Raw genomic sequence first — 15848 nt, 5'->3', positions numbered from 1 at the left:
TTAAAGACAAACACAGAGAGAGAGAGAGAGAGAGAGAGAAAGAAAGAGAGAGAGAGAGAAAGAAAGAGGAGCTGGGGAGGGATCAGATCGGGCCAGTCGACAGCGTGTTAGAATCACTGTCCAGAGTTTATGAAGAACCTGCATTAGACTACATTTTTTTAGTCTAATGCATATAGTCTTTTCTGTCGTTCACGACAGTTCATCCCCGAAACAGCAGCTAAACCAGGCTGTATAAACGGGTAAACTGGAGGTTGTGGGCGACACTTTTAATAAAATATACGAAGCAGATTTTAAGTTTCATAAACAGAGTTATTATAAAAGAAAGACGAAAACCGTAAACACGATACCTGTTCAGCTCAGCTAGCTCGGCTAATGCTGCCTCAGTCGAGTCAAGCAGGTTTGTTGTTTGGCCGCTGATAATAACGCCGTTTTCTCTAGTTCATGTTAAATGACCGTTTGGACGTGGTCTGTTCCTCGTGTGTGCTGGTTAAGTTCTCCTCTGTCCTTCTCCACTAAACTTGACCTTTCTGTAGTGATTTTCACCAGTTTCTTTTTCGAATTTTCCCGTTCCACCTTAAATGGTGCAGCAGTTACATTCTGGAGTTTCAGGCGTCAGAACTGCTGGACTATTTAAGGTGGAACGGAAAAGTTAGCTAGGCAGCTGAGACATTAGCATGCTATTAGTGAGTTTTTATGCTTGTTATGAAGAAAACGACCATAATACACTGAAACGACATTAAACTAAGATAATACAGTGATTATCGTAATTTTTAAACTGAGAAAATTCTCACATTTGTGGGTTTCTTTGGTCTCTTGTTCTACATCTTGCTGGTTTTTCTTTTTTTCCTCATATCTCTCTGTTTGGAGTCTCTGAAAAACCACCGTTTGGGGGCAATGTAGCCCCAACACTTCGCCCTACCCCTCTATCTCAACAACAATCGGGACACCCTACCCCTAGATGTGAAGGTGCAAGGGATAAGGGCTAAGTGGTAGGGGCGAGGGGTGAAATGGGATTGGGCCCAAGTGCACAAAGTATCTAATCTAATCATTTTAATTTCCATGTTTCTACGAATCAGACACCTTTCTTATTTCTGACTTCAGCGACAGGAACACAGCGATACCAGAGATTTACAGCATACTTTAGCGAGGGAGTGAAGGGGGTTACATTATTTATGTCTGTGTCTTCTGAGTGCGAGTTTTGCATTTTACTCCTGTGAAATTATACACCGTCACTTTAACATACATAAAAATGGATGGTCTGACTTGCTATCTGCCCCAGTTCTAACCTGCATTCTTCGTTAGCACTATAGAACCATTTCTGAGCCCTTTTTGCTCCTGTAGGTTGCACTACAGCCTACTAGACCTTTTTATCTGCTCTGACAGGAGAACAACAGGGTTTTACGAGTGACTGAAGAAACCACAATCACTGGCAAAACAGGTTAAACACATGTCGAAAGTGAAGACGCACTATAAACTCGAATAACGTCTTTCACATGAATATTCACCGCTGAAATGACCAAAATGCACGTCCTTAAGATTAAGCCACTTCTTCTGACTGTATTTTAGTAAGGTTTAATAGCTTTGCATGACTGTTCATTGAAATATTTCTTCTGTTAAATAAATATTAGATGATCTTTTGAACCAAGTGAAAGCAAATTCAGCTAACTGTGCTAGTTTTTCCCAAATTCGGCTTATTCTCTCATTGTTTCTGTCTGCGTCCAGCGGTCAAAATAAAAGCACACTGTGTGAAAGTGTGTCCCTCAACCCGGCAATATGCTGTAGCAGTGGGGCACACTTTATGGGTAGTGTCGGGCGACTGGTCTGAGGACCTGGAAAAGGTTGAGTTTGCACAAGAGTTCTTCTCCCTGTCACCTTTATTTACACACCAACATTCACAGCTATTTACATATTTGCACGCGTACACACAAAACAATATTAACAGTCTCTACAACCAGACGACATAGATCAATGACTGCAAAGTCATACCGATCACCAACATTCATTACATTCAGTCAACTACTGAGCTGAAAGAATTCCCTTGCACCCCCAGTAGCGCTGCTTATATACGGGGCGCTCCTCCCCTAGAATAAACCATTACAGGCCTGGGTAAAACAAGAGCTCTGAAAATTTAAATATATTTATGTGTTACAGTAATTATAATTCTTATTCTCCACTTACTGTTCATTTTCACATTCATGATGTCATTAACATATATTTGCAATTGCAGTGTACACTTATTAAACTCTAACAAGCTTTGTTCTTTCCTCCTCTTCTACCCTGGATGGACTCATCCAGGTCAGTAAAACTCAGGTGATCCCTAGGTCTGGGCGATAAAACGATAACGATAAGTATCGCAAAATATATTTTCCTCGATAGAGCGATAAGACAGGTTCAATACATTTCGATATAATACACTGTTCTCACACTTCGACGTTTTAGCGAAAGCCCTGGTGGCGTTTTCTACTGCAAGGAAAGCGACACTACTCTGCTGTCGCCAGGAGAGGGCGCACTTCCGAGTTTTTCGACTTGATTAGAGAGGGAGGGGGCCATGAGTAAAAAAAGGGTCGCCAAATATACTTTAGCAACGGCTGAAACGCGGAGTTATACATTCCCTGTTTGAGCGGAGCGACCGGCGATCTGTTCTCCTGTGACCGAATGTGAGTGACGAGGTCAGTGGCGTAACTGTACTGTCCTACGGTGAACTCACCTCTTTACTAACATCCTAACAGCTTTAGCGGTGTTAAATCACGTCTGCAGCGCCATGTTACAGCGCCAAACCGTCATATTTCAGTATTAGTGCATTCTCGAGCAACGAAAGTGAAAGAAAGAAGTGGTTCATGTTCGAAAGTAAACTGAGGAAGCTGTGAGGCAGTGGAGAGCGGGAGAGCGCTGTCTCTCCAGGGCTAGCTGTTTTTAGCTGCTGGCTAATTGAAGCAGCACTCTGGCAAAACACGGTGAATTGATGATACTGTAGATCAAACAAGACACAAAATCACCGCTTTCAGTTTAAACCTACCTAAAAGGAGGACTCTGTCTGGTGTGAGAGATTCACACTGCAGATAATGCTTTTACACAGCGCGCGTCAGATACACTGCGGTTCACCCCTTAAACTACTACGATAGCACAGAGAAACCCAGACGTCTAGCTGGTGTCTGAATACTGTGATCTGCTCTGACATGGATGTGGTAGGAGTGACCGCAGTGACCTCCCGAACCGAGTCGACGTTGTTGAGAAACTAAAGAGTTTAGCACCGTTGTTGGCCACTTGTTTAGCGTTTGTAGCGGGGTAGCCGAGCGCTCGACACCAGACAGCTAAAATAATCTGTTTTCTTTCTTAAATCATGACTATTACAAAAAGTGCAGCTGTGCTTTTCCAGCTGATAAAAACAGCTCAGAAACTTTCTCCCACTCTTCCATGACAGATTAGTGAAATGTTCCACTGTTTGCCGAGTGTTTGTCATGATCGGACCATAAGTGATAGTTTAAAACCACAGTTAACCACCCAGGAGCAAAATCAGCCTTCAAACGTGAAAGAAATCATGATTTGACATTTATCGCGATACGTATCGATATCGAACGATATGAGTTTTGTTTATCGTGATAACGTTTTTGGCCATATCGCCCAGCTCTAGTGATCCCACTCAGTTCTCTTTTCAGTCCTTAAAGGCAAGGATGATCAGTCCACAGGTAAGTACAGGTAAGTATACACAATCGGTCTTTACTTTGTGATGTGTAAGGAGTACCTTACGTCATCACACAGCGTTTTTCAGAAACTGATCAATGAAAATGCAAAACATTTTCGAAACTGTCTAAAAAGTCTTTGGTGGGTGTCTTTGGTGGGGACAGGCAGCACTGCATCGTCTCCTGCACAGTACTCTTACTATTACTTTGTGTTTCTGTACTGCACATCCATCCATCCATCCGTCTATCGTTAAAACTATATGTGGGAAACACTGGGAAGCGATTCTAGATTAGCACTACTACTATGAAGTTCCAGATTGAATAACCTGAGAAATTAAATACTATTTTTTTTTTAAATAGAGGACAATTCTACCAATTTTTTTCGAAAATCTTCGCAAAATTAAACCAATAAGATGTAAAAGATGTAGTTCAGAGAGGTCTGTTTTTGGAGAAACTTCACAATGTCAGAACTGTTCACAGTGGTGGTGATAGTAACCAGACGTCTGAAACGTTTAAAGCCTCTGAAAGCTCCCTCTCAGAAGATTTTTAGGTGAAATAGTTACGCATGCATTGACTAATGTCCGAGATGATGTTTTATGACAGTACTGAGATCAGATTTTGGCCTCAGACATATTTTTTAAAGCTATTTATGGCAGAAAGGTACACGAAAGCCACTCAAAGGTAAGAGAGTCCCATTGAAAAAACTTGTTTTTTCAGATTTACCATTATTTTACTGTTATCACCACTACATATAAAACTCAGAAGGCACGTTCAGGTTCATTAGTCACAATGGATAGAAAATAAAACGGCTACGCTTGCATCGCAGACACTGCAACAACATCTGAGTTTATCTAAGGTGAACCATTTCAGATAAAACCAACTCGAAATTAGTTTGCTTGAATCTTAATGATTTAATTATGCAGGAATTTTTACAAACATGTGGAATTCCTATTTAAATTCATACAAATCATCTACGAATAGTAAATCAAGTCAACTGGACTTCTATAATTTTGAAGACCACTCACCTGAGTCGTTTTATCAGTTGTGTTGAGGATTTTTTGAGCAAGTTTTATTAAATAATGGGAAAATTTCCACCCCTCATTTAAAACCGTAAAACCTCACATTGACCTGATGACTAAAAATCTTCAGACATTTACAAGCCACAGAAAAACAGGGCTTTGTTTATATTTGTATTTATTATAAAATCGCAGAAACACTCAGCCTCTCGTGGCTTATTGCTTTAATAAAACGGCAGCCAACATAAAATATATTAAATAATTATCTTAAATATTGCGCATTTTAAGTTATTATTAATAATAACCGACATAAACAAGTAATCCGCCCAGAAATGTAGTTCCTTTAGAGTACGGTATCATTGCTAAGCAACTACTTATCGCTGAATACGCATAAGAACGTTCGGTCGCAGACATTTTAATGATTTTTAAAACTTTTCTCAGTCCAAGTTTCTGCCAGTCTGACGACGCCACTTTTCTGACGCTGGGGCTGAATCTCAAACGGCTCCCTGCTCCCTACATAGTGCACTACGTAGGAGTTTAAATACTGACTCCTGCGGCCCAACAGAGCAAAATACCACTAAAAATGGTCATTCGGGACTCAGACACATTCATACTTGAAAGAGCAGTGCAGTATTAGACAGCAGAAGCTAGAATACCTGGTAACACTTTACTGTAGGGCGCTGCTCATTAGGCTACATAAGGTTGTCATGACAAGTGACATATCCCTACATAACTGTTCGTAAATGCTTATTACAACAGCCACCATCTGTCATAAAGGCTACTTTAGCTGACTTTGATCAAAATTGGCCAATTTAACCTTTATAGCAAATGACGCGTTTTGGAATAAACATTTATAAAAACTTATGTAGGGTTATGTAAGTCATCATGACAAGCTTATGTAGGTGTCATGTAGCCTCATGAACAGCACCCTACCGAATTTCTACACTTAATGTCACACAGCTCACTATTTAGCTAAGGAGTACGGAGCCGTTTGGGACTCAGCCTGGGTTTGACGCAACTTCTGACTGAAACACGGGACGTTTGAAGCGTGTAGGACATTCAGGTGACGCTCTTTAGACTTTTATACTGCCGTTTTTCACTGAATCATATCGTGAGTACTTTAATTCAAGCCTGTGATGTTAAAGATGGAGTTGTTTAGCATGTTTGCTACCTTTTAGCCTGTTGGCTAGTTGACCAGCCTATATCTAGTTAAGTTGCCAGCCCATCAGTTTAAACATAAACAGGTTCTTACTTCATCAATATACTCTGTGCTCTGATCAGCATTAGAGTCAAAGATTAATCCATTAACAGCAGAAGGGTTTTTGGTGCCGTAGCAGAGTTCAGTTGTTGTGAGGCGTCACAGCTGTGGCATATAGTGGATGTTAAAACGGCTTTAAATGCGGCTCAGCCAGTCAGATTTTAGGACCGGACCCATCCGTTTTAGAACGGGTTGTTTAGGTGCAGGACGCCTCCAAGTTTGGCCTTTCGGTGCAATAATACACAATGATACACGATGACTGACTTTGCAAGACACAGGACATTCAGAATGCAATTACTAGATCCTAAACATGAGCTTTTAAATCATCCAGATACACATCAGGACGAACATATCGGCAACATGGACAAAATATATTTAATAAAAACATCCAAACTCATCAAGGAACACCAGCACCTGGTCAGGATGTTCACAAAATCATGACAGTTCATTTGCATATTCCATCTCTCTGGGATATGAGTACTGCACAGGGCAATACCGTACTAACAATTAGATCTTTAAACCCTAAGGGCCTGTACAGGGGCCCACACAGCAACTCCTCATTCTGGTGACTACACAGCTCACACTGGTTTCATAGCACTAACTGAGTAATAAGACTGAATTACAGCCCTAATAAATGATATACTGTGCAGCCCTTATGTTCAAGACAACCCAACGAGACAATAATAGCTCCTGTAATGAAGGTCAACAGGTCACCCACCTCTGTGACTGGTAACTCCAGCTGGACCATGTCCTCCGGTTTGGACACAGGGGCCTGGAGAGCTGTGTCCAAAAGGAGGATGCCGTTCAGGTCTTTCCTGCAGCCCACCGCGTAGTCATCCACGAACAGCACCTTGTCCACCGCTGGAAAGTACTGACACCTCACACGGCCCCCGGGTTTGGCTACAACAGAGGGCAGAGGAGAGAAGTGAGCAAGTAAACAGCCAAATCCTATTTTCCCCTTTTTAAGACTCGGTTAATGAGATTTATTTCAAATGTGTTTATGAATAAGGAATTGGGGCTCCTTGGGTCATCAGCTGTCTTTTTTTTAGTCTTCACACAGAAGACAGCTGTCAGTTCTTTAGCCAAATGCGACAAAGATCAGGTTTCCAACAATAAATTATACATGTACAGTGATCAGGCATAACATTATGACCACCTCCTTGTTTCTACGCTCACTGTCCATTTTATCAGCTCCACTTACTATATAGGTGCACTTTGTAGTTCTACAGTTACAGACTGTAGTCCATCTGTTTCTCTGATACTTTGTTAGCCCCCTTTTACCCTGTTCTTCAGTGGTCAGGACCCCCATGGACCCTCACAGAGCAGGTACTATTTGGGTGGTGGATCATTCTCAGCACTGCAGTAACACTGACGTGGTGGTGGTGTGTTAGTGTGTGTTGTGCTGGTCTGAGTGGATCAGACACAGCAGTGCTGCTGGAGTTTTAAAATACCTCAATGTCACTGCTGGACTGAGAATAGTCCACCAACCAAAAATATCCAGCCGACAGCGTCCTGTGGGCAGTGTCCTATGACCACTGATGAAGGACTAGAGGATGACCAACACAAACTGTGCAGCAGCAGATGAGCTATCGTCTCTGACTTTACGTCTACAAGGTGGACTGACAAGGTAGGAGTGTCTAATAGAGTGGACAGTGAGTGGACACAGTGTTTAAAAACTCCAGCAGCACTGCTGTGTCTGATCCACTCGTACCAGCACAACACACACTAACACACCGCCACCACCACGTCAGTGTTACTGCAGTGCTGAGAATGATCCACCACCCAAATAGTACCTGCTCTGTGAGGGTCCATGGGGGTCCTGACCACTGAAGAACAGGGTAAAAGGGGGCTAACAAAGTATGCAGATGGACTACAGTCTGTAACTGTAGAACTACAAAGTGCACCTATATAGTAAGTGGAGCTGATAAAATGGACAATGAGCGTAGAAACAAGGAGGTGGTCACAATGTTATGCCTGATCGGTGTCTGTATGACAACACAGCCACCTGTTAAACGCTGAATAATGATGAACATGGCATTACGTGCTAAGGAGGCCACCGTATTAACAATACTACCAGGAGAAGTGCCCTTAGCACAGAGCTAATTTTGATTTAGCTAAAGTGCTTTTACCAAGTATCTTGTGTTTCATGAGATCTGCAAAGGACGTCGTTTAGCCTTCCAAAGAAATCTTACTTTCAAATGTGCCACGCAAAACAAACTGCCTGTAATAATAGTAACAGTAACAACTGCAATTCATTTTCACGTTAATTTTCAACTTAGAAAAATGCCTCCAAATCCATGTTAACAAGTGATTTCAGGTACTGGGATAACCTAAAGAAAACACAGGCGCATGTGATAAACAAAAAAAAACCGGCATGGCAATAAACGGCAATAAAAACTACTCCAGATTTTATGGCTTCGAGCCCCACGTCAAAAAGAAAGTGAAACAATCGCAGACCACTGATCATAAATACACCTTTACTCCTTTCTAATTACACTGTAATTTGAATTGGTAGGAATTGTGCCACGATACAACGTTAGGCCTCCTGGCAGAGTTCAATTACAAGTATAAAAGCCTACACAGTAGTTTGCTCATGCAAAACATCTCAGTCACTTATTCATCAGACTTACTTTCACTTCTGATCGAATTTGTTTAAAGCCACAACAGAAGGAAAGTATGACACACAAAATAACATTTAAGGCTTAACAGATTGAACTGACGATTAAAACTCTAGCAGTGTTATAGCAACGGACCTCAGTGAGAACAAGCAGGTTATTATGAGCAACCTGTGTATAACCGGGAACGACAAAAGAGCATCTACACAGCTACAGATCACTTTCTGTGAAGGTGTGAAAAACCATCCAAACAGGTTCACACAGCAGGTAAAAGTGGCCCAAATCTGATCTTTTTCTCCATATATGACACAGATGTGTGTCTGAGTGTCAGTGTGAGCAGCAAAAAAACACACTGAATCTGACATTTTCAATTCTGATTTGAGACGCTTTCATATGTGGTACTGAAATCCGATACCTATCCGATCTGCAGCAATGCGACTCAGTCTGAACAGCCAGATCGGAATTCATGCGACTTTTACGTCAGTCCAACTCGACATTCGTCATAATTTCTCGCTGCTGACTCTCAAACATTTAGGCTGATGTTTCTGTACCAAAAAATTTGACGAAACTCATCGCAACCGCTCCGTGTTCGAAGAGGTTTCGAAAGAAATGTCCGAGCGCGGCCGCAGGAGAACGAGGCTGCAGCGTCAAAGAACAGTTAAAAGTCTGAAAGCAAAGTTTAAAGAATCCGACGACGCGAACCAAAGAAGTGACCGCGCCCTTTTCACGGTGAGCTGAACACATTCTGGGTGATGAGTCCAGCTGTCAGTCAGTGAAGCTTCATGATGGCTCCTGTGATGCTGGTGAAGATAAAGCTGATCCTCCGGGAGCGACTGGCGTTCATTGGCAGTCGTGACTGTTGACCTCTGGATGAGCCGCGTGAAGCTCTGTTCTTTTGCACATGTGGGTCAGTTTAGGAGCTGACCTGTTCAGACTGATGTCTCATACAGAACACATTTAAAAGATAATGTGAACAGCCAAACAAAAAAAAATCAGATTTGGGCCACTTTTACCTGCTGTGAGAACACAGCCATAGAGTTTGCTAAAGTTGGGATCATTTTAAATGGGTCTACAACTTGACTGCAAATATTAAACCCTCATTAAAATCTCAGTGATCCTAAACATTTGAGTGTTAATGTTAACAAAAGTCAGATAAAAAAAAAAAAACAAAGACTAAAACATTATTTAAATGGTGTGAAAAGCTAGAAAAACTGAACTTTGCCTGGACTGTGCTGCCATTTCAGGCTGCGAAGTGTTTGAAAATGGTGTAAACCAGTGTTTCTCAGCCCTGGTCCTGGAGGCCCACTGCCCTGCACTATTTAAGTGCTTTCCCTGCTCCCAACACACCTGATCCAAATAATCAGCCCACTAAGAAGCCCTTACTCAGTTCAAGTGGGCGTACTGAAGCTCAGAAAGCATGACAATGCGCCGGGCGGTGGGCCTCCAGGAGCAGGGCTGAGCAACACTGGTGTAAACAACCCCACTACATAAGGTTTTTTCCACTTTTTTAAGCTTTTATTTTCTGGCAGAGGTCAGAATTTGAATCTGGGCTAGATAAGTTAAGAAATTACAGAGGAAAATTTACGTTGAACGAGGAGTGACTATGCTAACCAGGGTGGTAGTGAAGTGTTAGTGGGTAAGACAAAGCAAGAACTTGGCCAATCATTCAAACACTATTAGCATTTCTTAAAATACAGTACTACTCAGATGGCTACAATGAGCGAGAGGTCTTCCAAGCCATGCAAGGAAGTCTAGCCTGCCAAGTTAGACTAGTCAACTAACTCTACAGAACCAACTTAATTTACTGGCAGCTCAGACGCCCAGTAACAGTAGAAGGAAGAGAAAGAGCAGCGCTATCAACAAGCTGTGCGCCAAAGCCCAGTTTCACTTCTGTGAAACTGTAAAACTGATCATTCATAAAGAAGGTACTGCAGACACGTTTCTTATATTAGAGCCATGACTTACACTCATTTGACTAAGTTTAAAGGGTGTTTTTAAAACAGTAGCTGATAGTCGGTCAGGCATAACTAAACATACAACGGTTTGTCTGGGAAAGAGCTGAAGAAAGAAGCCATATCTGCCCTAATTTTGATGGTTCTAGGGATCATATGACATCAGAGTTTTCCAATATTGTTTTGCCAACTCAAATCTAATCAATGAAACATAAATAGACCAAAACCTCTCAATAGAAACGACCAACACTGGGTGTCATTCACCAAAAGTTTTTTCCCTAAATCTGGTCTTGAGAAAGGTCCTAAGAAAAAAGCCCAGTCCCATTTCTTCTTTTTACCCCTACCCCTTGTTTTCAAGTGTCACCCTAACCCCTTGGAACTGAGTTACAAGGGGTAGTGGTTGAAATCTTGCCCTACAAAATGGGACAAACCTCAAATAATAGAAAAAAAAATAGAAAAAATTACTTCATTAACAGCTACTAGCGCTGCTCTGTAGGCAACCTGGCCCGTCTGCAGTGACAGCAGAGGAGGGTAAAGTTCAGCTCCTCACTGCTGGGCTTTAGTTACATTTAGGGCATCATATGCCTTCAAAGAGGGGGCAATTATTTATTATCACCCACTGCTAATTCTTTGGTGATACGAATCTGAAGTCAGATATTCATCAGCTTCTTGTTCGAATTTTCCCATTCCACCTTAAATGGAGCAGCAGTTACATTCTGGTGCTTCAGGCGTCAGAACTGCTGGACTATTTAAGGTGGAACGGGAAAGTTAGCTAGCTAGTTACTGAGACCTTAGCATGCTATTAGTGCTGTTTTATGCTTGTTATGAAGAAAACGACCATAATACACTGAAACAACATTAAACTAAGATAATTCAGTGGTTATCGTAATTAACGGTGATATTTCTGTACAAAAATTAGACGAGACTCATCCAAAACCCTCTGTGTTCAAAGAGATTTTGAAATCTCTGAAGTCTGAAAGCAAAGTTTAAAGAATCCGAGGACGCGAAGTGACCGCGCCCTTTTTACAGTGAGCTTGAACACATTCTGGGTGATGAGCCCAGCTGTCAGTCAGTGAAGCTTCATGATGGCTCCTGTGATGCTGGTGAAGATAAAGCTGATCCTCCGGGAGCGACTGGCGTTCATTGGCAGTCGTGACTGTTGACCTCTGGATGAGCCGTGAAGCAGCGTGACGCTCTGTTCTTTTGCACATGTGGGTCAGTTTAGGAGCTGATCTGTTCAGACTGATGTCACATACAGATCACATTTAAAGATAATATGAACACACACACAAAAAAATCGGATTTGGTAAGAAAGTCAGATTTGGGCCACTTTTACCTGCTGTGTGAACACAGCCTTAGCTTCCATGTCGCAGAGCGGACGTGGCGGAGTCACGTGATACGCGCGCCGTAGTACGTTTTTAAGGGGACAGTACATGAACACACAGGGTGGGGAGAGGATTAACCGACTTTTTTAAAAAACTAAATACCTGACATGGGCAATATTACATCGGTTAGAGGTTCTGAATGTCTGCTTCGATTAATTGCTCAGCCCTATATACGAGACAAAATCACTAACTCTTTTACAAACTGGCTCTTAAATATGCACCGTGAAACACTGCAGTCAAACTCATTTTCAAAAAAGATCAGTATTATTTTCATCCTCTTCATCACTGCAGAACAGACTTGACCAGGAACTCTACACCTATACACATCAACCATAACACTGATGCATATCTCAGCAAACAGCATGTGACCACGCCGAAGGTTTTCTTATGACTCAAAACAAGATCGACACATCTATCAGAATATGACTTTTCCCGAAGGCTATGACGAGTGAAACGAGCTATTTTCAGTCAAAAAGGTAATTTCAAAAATAATGTGGTTAAGATTTCACGTCAGGAAACCGTCACATGGATCATATTCTGCCCACGGTGGGCTAATCTCTCAACTTCACTGCCCAGGCACATTCTCACAATTCTCATGGCCCGACACAAGTGAATCCTTTCAGGAGGTAATTATTAGTCCGTTCGTAAGCAAATGATGACCACTGGACGACGACGGGTGACCAGTGTGCAAAAGACATGAGTGTATAATGATGATGATGCAATATCAACCAAAATCATGGCGAAACAATTGAAAGAGGTAAGGGAAGTACCCAGGGAACTACCACTTCATTATTTGGAATCAGACATGGGTTTGACCTAATTGTGACAATCACGCACCAGTGTTATTAGAGAAGGAATATCAGTATTGATCGGTATCAGCATCGGCGCAATATTAGCAGAAAACGCTGCTTTTGTGTGGTATTTGAGGGGGAAAAAAATGAATGATTCTGATTCAATTCCGCAAAAAAATCTAGCCTAATCTAATCCTGCATGTTTCATGTTGCTAGCTGGGTATTTCCACCTGTGGGGTAGCAAAGTGTTTGAGCAGCCTGAGCATGACAGCCTTCTTTCAGACACTGATCTCAGGTGAAGTGCCATCTTCAGCGTCAGTTTATTCTGTTTTTTAAGGCTTCAATGTCAGTATTGGACAAAAAGTGGTAGTCATAAGAGTCATAAGAATACACATTATTGAAACTTTCGTTTCCCAAGCAGATCTGATGGACCAGAGCCGAGAAACCGGACAAGGAAAAACACAAACGTTGGCCTTCTCTTCCCTCAGTGGATGTTGATGCCAGAACACCTTTCAGCACTTGGTTTGCTTGCCAACATATTCCTCAAAAACACTCAGACTTAAAGTACAACATAAAAGTAAAACGACATAGTGGAACGTGCTGCTTTTAACCCAACCCAACAGAAAGTGACCTCAGTTTAGGACTGAACTGTGACAGCAACAACTGAAGCATGTATTCAGTCCACATGTGTCCAGTGTTTTTCTGGTCACAATCAATATTAAAAGTGTTTCTGACAGGCTGATTCGGACAGACAAACACTACAAGCTGGCCAAAACCTGGCTGGACTGTGTGATGCGTTGATGCCGGTTAGTGTTTAACAGCAGTGCTGAAACTTCAACTACCAAAACAAGCCTAACACGAACACATACCGGACAACCGAGGGTCAACTGACCCTTAGATAGCCTCTAACTGGAGTCTTGGAGGATCAACAGCAGATCCTGCGTATTTTATTAACTCATGTGAACTAATATCGAGTTTATAGTCTGCTAAACAACTAGACCGATGTACAGCTAACGTTAGCTAGCCAAGCAACCGACTCAGGCCACATTAATAACTTACTAATGGCGTACATTATAATACCCTGCCAACCATGAACGTCAAGCAAAGTAGACATAATTCTGTAAATGACTGACACCGAGACAAAACCGAGGACGTGAATTATAAACAATACATCGCAGCGGACACTCGGGCTCGAACCTAACTAAGCTAGCTAAGCTAACCAGCGCCAGCAGAGCTCGCTTGTTTTCGTTAGCTAGCGAGGCTAAAGCTAACCAGCTAACTTCACCGAGAATGTAAATAAGAAGGCTTAGCAAGCTCGCTAACGGCGGCTAGCCGTGTGTCACTAACTTGACACATACGAGAAAGGAGCCAGCTCGCTTCCTTGCCGAATCGCATTCAGCTCAAGTCAGAAGAAATTCCCCCGTTCCACCTTAAACGGCGCAGCATTTTCCTGCCGCCCCGTTTAAGGTGGAACGGGGGGAACGAGAGCGAGAAGCGGGCGAATAGGAAGCCGACTTCAACCTCGTCAAGCCAAGTGAGACTGGTAGTTTTGTTTTGAACGCTGTAATGAAAACAGGTCAGGGTTTGAGGGAGAAATAACGCAGTTATATTCATCTCGCGGCTGGTTCTGACCATAAACAACGGTCGCGTCCATCCAGCAGCAACCGCTGGGACTCGGCGAGGGTAACGTTAGCTAGCTCCGAGCTAAAGCCACACAAGAAGGCCCTAATAAACTCCCCGGTCCCGGACACGTCGTGCTACTTTCTCTAAAGCGCCCTGACGCGCCGGGCCGGCCGCGCCGAAGCTCACCGTGCAGCGCGGAGGCCTGCAGGATGGCCCCCGAGGTGCCGTCGATGACTTTGATGCTGCCCCGGCTTGTGACCGCCAGGATAGCGTTGAGGGCCGGGTGGTAGGACAGGCTCCGCAGGCCCTCCTCGTCGCAACGGAGGCATCCGTCCCTCAGAACAACCCAGTCGGAGGAGTTGGACGAGCAGGAGCCCGGCGAGGCCGCGGCCGCCATTTTTCACTTTTCTGTAAATTCGCCTCCCCCCGGTCCGCTTTCTTTCGAGGGTCTCTGTCGATACGGTTCTGTGTTTTGGGGGGGGGGAGGAAAAAAGGGGGTAAAAAAAATCCGAAGTCCGAAGTACCGCTGCTGGCTCTCCCTCCTGCTCGGCTTCTGTTCCTCTCCTCCCGTAACCGCGGCAGCTGCTATTCACCATTCGGTGTAGGTGACGAGCGGCGGCTCCGCTCGCTGCTAACTCGGCAGGGAAACGCAAGTAGCGTAGTCGCTACGTTAGCCCCCACGCCAAACCACTAGGGGCGCCGCAAGCACAACAGAAAGCCACATGATAGCGAGTTAGGTTCGTGATCAGGCGTGCCGAGCAGGCTTGACAAATAACTTAATTCCTTGCTTTTGTTCCACACCTAAAAGTATTCAACAAATGTGAATTTGGGGTAAAACGTGATAGAAAAAGTCAGGGCGTGTGGCTAACTCACTGTGGCTGCGGCTGCTGCTGACGGCTCTGTCCCAAATGCCCCCTCCTTGTACACATAGGGCACTAGTCTGGTGTAGAGGCCTTTATTTCATGGCTAAGGTAGTGTGCACTATATAGGGAGCAGGGAGTGATTTGGGTTTTAGGTAATAATTACAAAGGTCTGCTTTCTGGGCTGGGGTTCTGACTCAGTTATGCTGAACACAGCAATAAGTTTTCTCACATCGTACCACAAGCATTTTAGCAGGGCAACAAAATCTAGAATAAAACTATACTAGTCACAAATGCCATGTCCGGCATGGTTCCCTAATCACTATACCCTACATTCAAAAATCACTATATAGGACACTATTCTAGGGAACATAATTGGTGGTGGTAGTAAACTATTTCAGACACTATGGAGACGCTGCTGTTGCAGCTGGGCTCGGCAATCCTACTCAGGGACATTGCCTTGAATTTTCAAACCAAACAACACTGTGCATTATGCGTATCATTTTTCACGACTTCAATATCAGTATTGGCCAAAAAGTGGTAGTCACAAGAGTCATAAGAATATACATTGCTGAAACTTTCGTTCCCAAGCAGATCTGATGAACCAGAGCCGAGAAACCCGGACAAGGAAAAACACAAACGTTGGTCTTCTTTTCCCTCAGTGGATG

At 43.2% G+C, this 15848-nt stretch overlaps 1 protein-coding gene across 3 annotated transcripts in view; it reads right to left on the bottom strand.

The window, feature by feature from the left end:
• LOC118824204 (baculoviral IAP repeat-containing protein 6-like) overlaps positions 1-14920 on the bottom strand; it is a gene marked incomplete at its 3' end in the record, with an annotated part of 121199 nt that extends 106279 nt beyond the window's left edge. For 2 of the 3 annotated variants that reach the window (XM_036594204.1, XM_036594205.1), the window contains 2 exon segments: positions 6673-6854; positions 14507-14717. In XM_036594204.1, the coding sequence (XP_036450097.1) occupies positions 6673-6854; positions 14507-14717 (393 nt within the window). 3 annotated transcript variants of the gene reach the window in all.
• Between the last annotated feature and the right edge of the window lie 928 nt (positions 14921-15848).

The sequence above is a fragment of the Colossoma macropomum genome, unplaced genomic scaffold (assembly GCF_904425465.1).
Source record: "Colossoma macropomum unplaced genomic scaffold, Colossoma_macropomum, whole genome shotgun sequence".
Taxonomy (NCBI): Eukaryota; Metazoa; Chordata; class Actinopteri; order Characiformes; family Serrasalmidae; genus Colossoma; species Colossoma macropomum.
This window is presented reverse-complemented; position numbering and strand designations above follow the sequence as displayed.